This window comes from Corvus hawaiiensis, chromosome 30, assembly GCF_020740725.1.
Source record: "Corvus hawaiiensis isolate bCorHaw1 chromosome 30, bCorHaw1.pri.cur, whole genome shotgun sequence".
In the NCBI taxonomy this organism is placed as follows: domain Eukaryota; kingdom Metazoa; phylum Chordata; class Aves; order Passeriformes; family Corvidae; genus Corvus; species Corvus hawaiiensis.
This window is the reverse complement of record NC_063242.1, coordinates 4,958,348-4,965,973: the sequence shown is the minus strand read 5'-3', so window position 1 is coordinate 4,965,973 and position 7,626 is coordinate 4,958,348. Positions and strand designations below refer to the sequence as shown.

Below are 7,626 nucleotides of genomic sequence, written 5' to 3'. Positions count from 1 at the left end.
TAAATGACGTTCAGAGAGAGGGAGCGGGAGAGCAGCGCAGAGAGGCGCCTCCGTCCCCTCTCTCCGGCGCAGGCACACGCGCACCCCGGGGCACTCGCACCGGGACGCGGGCACAGGTCCCGGCCCGGCTCCCGCCGCACACACACAAAGGCACATCGCGGCGGCGGCGGCCGCTCGGCATCCCTCGCCCGACCGCCTGCTCACTCCCTCCCTTCGCCCGGGGACGGGCTCCTGGCTCCTCAGGCTTTTTCAATCCTTTTCCATGCCTCGGGATAACGCACCCTCTGGACCTGCAGCTACCGGGAGTCTGAGGGATTTTGTGTCTCGGGTCCTGCCGCTGGACAGCGCCTACATACGCCTTTAAGGAAGCGGGCACCTACAAACTAGATGTAAAGACGGAACCTCCACAGCAACCGAGTACGTATGCGAGTGAACGGGAGCGGCTGAGGGAGAGGGACAGCGCGGCATGTCCCCACTCCGTGAAAGTTGCGCCGCCGAGGTAGAGAGATGCTGGGGAGATGCCGGCGGCGGGCGATGCGGCTCAGCCGACGCGCTGCCGTGCCGGGCTATCGCTGAAACTTTTCCCTCACCTTCCCCCCCTCCTCCCCCATCCTCTCCGTGGATGCTCAATTGCCGCTCGGCTTCCGAGCCTCCCTGCCGTCTCGGCAACTCCTGCCGTGCGCGGGGCATTGCTGTCCCTCGCAAACGGGAGGGCTGTGGTTGAGCGGAGCGGGAGCCGGAGCCGGTGGTACTAAGGTATTTCTGCTAGTTGTTGTCATGGAAATGATGCTGCCGGCGGCGGCGGGGAGTTTACAGCGCCGGTGATGAATGGCAGCAATTTGTCTCCTTCCTTTAGCCGCGCTTGGGAAATAAGTGGTTTTGTTTGCACAAGTTCAGCTGTCTAATAGGGACGGCGGGGCAGGTTGAGCTCATTTCACTTTGGGAGACAGCAGCCCCCCTCGGCAGCCCAAAGAGCTCGCCCAAGAGGTAATTGCTGGAATGTGACATATTGTATTGAAATGAGACGGGATGTTTGCACGGCACGTCTGCCCGGCATCTGCTCCTCGGAAATGTGCACTTTTCCCTTCGGAGGTCAGAAGTGGTAACGAGGGGCCGCGGTGCCCCGGCACGGGCGGTACCATGCGGGGAGGCTGGGCAGCGCCGCCGCTGCCCCGCTCCCTGCCCCCGCGGCGCCTCTCGCCTTTGCCTTCTCGCCTTAATAGCTGCGAAAGAAGTTTCAGTCTTGGAAAGAGGCGAGAAAGCGCGGGCGTTGGGTTGTGATAGTATGTAGGGGGACAGTTATCGGGGCAGCATTATCGCGATAGTCTGTCCCGGGCGGAGATGCGGCTCACCTTAGCGCGGCTAGTTAAGAACGGTGTTACTTAACCTGCAATTTTTGGATACGATGGATTCCTTGCGAGGATATTTCCCAGGGAAAGGGCGTAAAACATAGTTTTATGTAGGGGGATTGGTGTTTTGGGATAGGATTTTTTTTCTCCAGGAAAAAAAAGTTTGGGAATGAATCGCTAACTTTTATCCAAGCCGCTTCACTCGATTACATTCTTCGCCCTATTTTTCTCTCCTCCGTGGAGACCGCTGTATGCTGGAGTCAAGCCCCGGTAAAAAACAATGGACTAAACCAGACCAGACGGTTTCTTCGGAGGTGAATCTCACGCGATCTCGTGGACGTTTGCTGGAGTGACCGTGCGGCTCGGGGCGATCCCTCCCACCCCCACCCCCCCCCCCCGCCCCCAAAAAAATCGCCAGCTAACCGGCGGTGGAAATCCAGCACGAAACTTTTTAATTGAATGGAGCTTCCCCCTCCGCAGTCCCTCCCGGGTAAATGAAGGTTTCGAAACTCGCCTGAAGAAGTCACAGTCACAATGGAGTATTTCACGGTTTCCTCCTCGTATTACAGGGTGGGGAGGGGTGTCACTCGGGGCTGAATGTAAAGTGCACGGAGGAAGAAAAGAGCTTTGACAAGGGTAGTTATTTCCTCCTAATTTACAGCCCTTACGGCCCTGCGCTCCTGGCTCGGGCGGCGGCAGCCCGGAGGGGTGCTGCGTGGTTAAAAGCGCAGCGAGTGTCTCTAGGTAACCGGCGGCTCGGGGGGGCAGAGAGGAGCCCTAGGGCGCTCCGCGCCGAGCGGGAAACCGCCTAGCAGGAGCTCGTGAGGGAACAAAACCATCGGGAGAGAATGGGATGAGCTGACAGGCACTTATCATCCCGGGAGCTGGCGGGGGTTCGAAGGCGAGGGGCGCGGGGAAGGCAAAAGAAAGGCAAGGAGCGGGAGAAAGAGTCGCCGGGGAGCGGCTCCCGTGGGCAGGGGCCGGCGCGGCCGCGCATCCCCCGCGCTGCCGCGGAACCCGGCTGGCAGCGCCCAGAGGGTCAGGGGGAGGCGGCTGGGCAGCGCTCCCTCCCCCGCGCCGGCGATGGTGGGCCCGGAGACACTGCACAGGGCTAGCTGGGCCGGCAGAACACCCCTCAAGTCTGGCCGGTACCTTGCATAGAAACTTCCAGCCTGCTTTTCCCCGGTCTCTACATCCCAAAATGAGAAAGTTCTCACGGGGAAGTGGACGCTCGAGGATGCTGCCCCGCTTGTTGTAGTCACCCCACCCGGGGTTCTCCTCTTGCCTTCCCCAGGCTCCTCTCTCGGAGAACAAACCGGCGGCTCTGTTGTCCCAGCCCGGTGCTCGCTGCCTTTTGTGTGATGAGGGAGCGGGAGCCGGCAGGAATCCGCTCCCCGGCCGGCTCCCCATTCCCACCCGCGGGGCGAGGCGGGGGGTTGCCGTGCGAGCGCGGGGGACGGTCCCCCCACGTCCTCCCGAGGCGCCGCGCCGGGGGGAGGCGGGGGTCTCCCCTCTGCCTCGCTGGGCACCGCCGCCCCTGACCGTGTCTTGTCTCCCGCCTCCGGCGGACAGAGCCCGGGTCGGAAGAGCGCCCCCCGCCCAGGCCAGGCCCCGGGCCCGCCTCCGCAGAGAGGTCCCAGCCGGCACCCACCCCGCCGCCGCCGCCGCCGCCCGCCGCCGCCTCCGTCCGCACCTCCAGCCCCACCATTCAGCGCGCAAGATACCCACCAGGTAAGCTGCCGCTCCGGGAGAAGGGCAGGAGGGGGGGTGGGGGGGAAGTGCGGGAGCTCCTGCCGCGGCCGCGGCCCCTACCCTTCCCAAATCCCTTTGGCATCATTGGTCCCCGACGTCCCGGGGCGTTTAAATCCCAAAAGGATCAGGGCAGCGCCTGCCTTTCGCAGCGCTTTTGGCGATGCCGTGCCTGAGCACACACGAGGTTGCGAGCCCCTCGCCGAAGATGTGACAGATTTAAGGGGACAGCTGGTTGGGGGTGCTAGCGTCCCTGTGAGGAGCCCAGCTTCTCTGGCGTTAAACTGGGCATCCTTTTCAAGTTCTCGCAAAGAAAGCAAAATAACATGGTAATAGCTCCCGATGTCCCTGCCCTGATGCTTTTACCCATTCATTTGGGTTTTGGTGACAGGTTGCTCTTCAATGTGCCTCCTGTGGGGCTTTTTCTTTTCTTGCTTTAATATTGTTAGATAAAGAAGAAAGAATCCCAGGTTATTTACTTTGCAGGGGAATTAATACTGCTGCCCTAAGTGGAAAAGTAGGGGTTAGACTTAGACAAGTGCGCTGGCAAAAGGCGAGGTAGGAGGAGTCCCACAGAGCCAGGATAGACCAGACCTTTAGGTTAGGGATATTTTTTCAGTCCTTCGGTCAGAGTTATTTTAGACTTCTGTTTTTCTACTCCACTTTGCACAGAATTCAGTGACATAACTCTCTAATGCTCAGAAAAAAATGCAGAAAAAACGGCATAATGATCTGTTCCCTTGAACTCCTGCTCGTTTTCTGAGCTAGCAAAAAAGACTTTTTCCTTCATAGAGCTGTGTATCAATATGTCCACTTGTGACATTATCTGTCCACTCACTCTGTTGTGTTCCTCCGTCAGTTTCCAGTGGAGGTGTGTGGAAAGAATTTCTTTCCCTTTTTATTTGATTAAGCACTGATCACTGTGTTTTAACAGCCAGTACTTAAACTAACAAATGATAGTGATACGACTTGCCAGGAAATGTGTGTGCGTGGAATGGCATGGACAGAAATTGATAGGAAAAAAGAGAACAGTAGAATAAATACATGAATAACATTGGGAGGCAAGGCTTGGGGGAGGGTTGTCCTGCCTTTTTCTTCAAGCTTTTGGATTTAAGAGCAGGAAGGTCTTAATTTCAGGAAACAGCAGTACTGTTTTTTTCTCAGATTTTAATGTTTCCTCGAGAAGAAGAAAAATCTGAATGGTTTGTGACAGCGTGATAATTCAAATTTGGTGCTTAGTTTAAATATATTTATCTGTAAAGTGGGCAGGAAAGAATTAAAAGTTGATTTAACACAAATTAGTTGGATTCCTCCATGCCAGGAGTGAATATTTTAAAATTGTAAATGAAAAGAGTTCTTAAAATAATGAGGAAAACCTCATTATTTTCAAGGCAGTTTGGGGGTTTTTTTTAGCATGAATTATTTCTCAAGTGCTTCTGGAATATAAATTACCATGATTAAGAAGAGATGAACTGCACTTAATTTTGATATACATTTTATCCATATTTACTTTTCTCTTTATGAGGAAATTTATACTAATTGAGCATTTTTTCCCTCTGCTGTGGAACCAAAATACACTACACACTTTTAGTTCGAGTTGCAAATATTGGGCTAGAATCTCACAGTGTTTAGTCAGACAAACCTCAATGAATTGCAGAATTCAGTTGATTATTTCCTGTGACCAGCAAATTACATGGCAGACTAGTAGGAAATGTAAAAGAAAATAACAATCAGATCTTTTTAGCCAGGCACTGTGTTGCTTCAACCATCCCAGCTATCAGTGAACCACATTAAGTTTTATGACTAATGAATAAAACCAACTGTATTACTAGCCTCAACCTTGCTTTCCTATAAAAACAGAAATACCACGTAATTTTTATCCTACATTTTTGCAAATTGAGGGGGATGTTGCACCCTCCACTTTTTTAAGAACATTTTACCAGACATAAGCCTTAAAACTAACAATGAGACAGCAACTTTAAATTATTAGCTGACCAGAAATATTCTTTGAAGGTCTGGAATTGGGTAAGCAAAATTGGTGTTTGCAAGTCCTGAGTAGCAAACCTTGTGATTTGAGTAATTCCTCTGACATGTACTGCAGATGCTGCTTCTTTTAAAATAAATATAATTTTTAATATTATGCGTTTGATAATCTCGTTTACCCTTCATGAAAATTTTACAGCATGATTGCATGCATACAGAGACAGACTTAGAGTCATAAACTGTTCTCATTCTGCTTATCTAATTCTCATTGACACCTATGTATATTAAGCAGCAGATGTAGGGCAGCTTGAGATGGATTCTTCTCTCACTGACACTGGTATAAATGTGAGTTTCTCCCTTGACTAGATGAGAGCAGGCTCCATGATACCGAATACTTAGCCGGTCCTTGATGAATATTTCTTGTTGAAAGGAAAAGGCTTGAGGCTAATTTAAATGTCCGAATGGGAGTTGGGTGCTTATCTGAGCTCTGAAACGTGGGAAGGCTCCTAGGAAAGAAGTTTGTGAGGGCCTGGGCCGCAGCCTGGTGCACTGGGCTGGTTGTTAACGTGCCCCTTTGCCCCTGCAGATATGCCCTGTGTGCAAGCGCAGTATAGTCCTTCACCGCCGGGTTCGAATTATGCATCTCAGACCTACGCGTATGGCTCGGAGTACAGCTCAGACATCATGAACCCTGACTATGCCAAGCTGACCATGGACCTGAGCAGTACCGAAATCACTGCCACTGCCACCACTTCCCTGCCCAGCTTCAGCACCTTTATGGAGGGTTACTCTGGCAGCTATGAGCTCAAGCCTTCCTGCCTCTACCAAATGCAAACTGCCTCCTCTGGCCAGAGGCCCCTCATAAAGATGGAAGACACCCGGCTGTCCCCATACCAGCCCTCACTGCCCCCATCCACAGATGAGGGGATGCCCAGCACTTCCATGTACTTCAAGCAATCCCCACCCTCCACGCCCACCACGCCCGGCTTCCCTGCTCACCAGGGCCTGTGGGATGAGCCCCCGCTGCAGCCCACGCAGACCTGCCTGCCTCCCGGCCACCTGATGGACGCCACCCCCATGAAGACCGTGCCTCCGCGCTTCCCTCTCTTCCACTTCAAGCACTCGCCTCCGCACACGCCGTCCGCGGCCGCCCACATGTGCTACGACCCTGCCTCCCTGAGCCTGCCCCTGGGCTCGGACAGGCCCGCCGCCAGCCAGGCTCCCATGGAGGGCCATTCCTACGGGCTTCACCTGGCCAAAAGACCAGCCACCTTAGCCTTCTCACCACTCGGCCTCAACGCAGCCACCTCCAGCCTGATGGGCGAGAGCAGCGGGAGCGGCAGCAGTGGCCTCCCGTCTCCGCCCAGCAGGAGCTCTTCGTCTGGGGAAGGCACCTGCGCTGTCTGTGGAGATAATGCCGCCTGCCAGCACTACGGGGTGCGGACGTGTGAGGGCTGCAAGGGCTTTTTCAAGGTGAGAGCTCTGCGCTTCGCTCCCCTCCCTGCTTGCCCCCACCTCACTTCCCACCCCCTCTGTCCCTGCATGCTCCTGGTCCTGACCCGGGGGTTCAGGGACATCGTGTGTTAAAACTCAGGCCCCCCACCAGGGTGGGAGGGACATCCAGAGTTTTTGAAGAAGGCCAAGGAAAGCCCTGTGTAGGATAAAAGGATCTGCCAGTGGCTGCTGAGAGGAGGCCATGGCAGTGATCTGGGCAAACCACATCTCTGGTCTGCCAGCATTCCCAATGAAACATGGGTCACCCTAGTTTAAGCTATAAACTGCATTTATTCTGTAGTGAAATGCACCTGGAATACATTCAACCTGGATTTTACTCAGTCACCCATTCCAATTATGCTTTGTTTTAAGGTGAAAAAAGAAACCCTGAAATCGTAGAGTCCACTTAATATTTTAGGTGGTGGCAGCAGTGCCGTTTGTTGTCATGGGGTGGTCAGCGTGAGGAGGAATGCAGGGTGGTCAGCACCAGGAAGAAACTGGTTTCACTCATGGGAAAAACGCAAGTACTTCTAGTTGCATTTGGTAGCTGCCTTGTAACTTTCAGCTCAGGAGCCCAGGGAGTCCTCACCGGGGGGAAAGCTGCCTGCAGAGCAGTGACTAAGCACTGCACAGGGTCCTGGTGCCTGCTCTGCAGTGAAGGCAGCTCTGCAGCTGAATAGCAAGACAAATAACTTACACACAGCAGTTTCTCAGTGGAAACTTTATGCTTATATTTTCAAGAGCTGAATATGCTCTTTTGATCTTAGATTTGGGTGCTTTGTAATTTCCTTTCAGCAGACTGGGTCCAGAGTCCAGTATTAATTTCAGAAATAGCTTGTTTAAGTGAAGAGCTTGGGATAGACTCTTGGTAGGATGGTTCTGGGCAGCAAGTTTAAGATTTGAAATATTTGGGGTTGATTTGGTCTATTTCTTCTTGCTAAGATAGCAGTCATGCCCCTGTTCTGCTCAAAGATAAAATGGAAAGAAAAACAATCCCAAAATATTTGGGGGGAGGGCTTGCAATGTTTTTTTATTGTAGATGGAGCTGTCA

General features: G+C 53.3%; 1 protein-coding gene across 1 annotated transcript in view; it reads left to right on the top strand.

Annotated features, from left to right (window-relative positions):
* Positions 1 to 7,626, top strand: part of NR4A3 (nuclear receptor subfamily 4 group A member 3) — a 29,529-nt gene continuing 21,903 nt past the window's right edge. Inside the window, exons 1-3 of the mRNA XM_048289451.1 lie at positions 1 to 417; positions 2,922 to 3,080; positions 5,668 to 6,554. Of these exons, the coding sequence (XP_048145408.1) occupies positions 5,670 to 6,554 (885 nt within the window). The 5' untranslated portion in view covers positions 1 to 417; positions 2,922 to 3,080; positions 5,668 to 5,669. The remainder of the gene's footprint in view (positions 418 to 2,921; positions 3,081 to 5,667; positions 6,555 to 7,626) is intronic.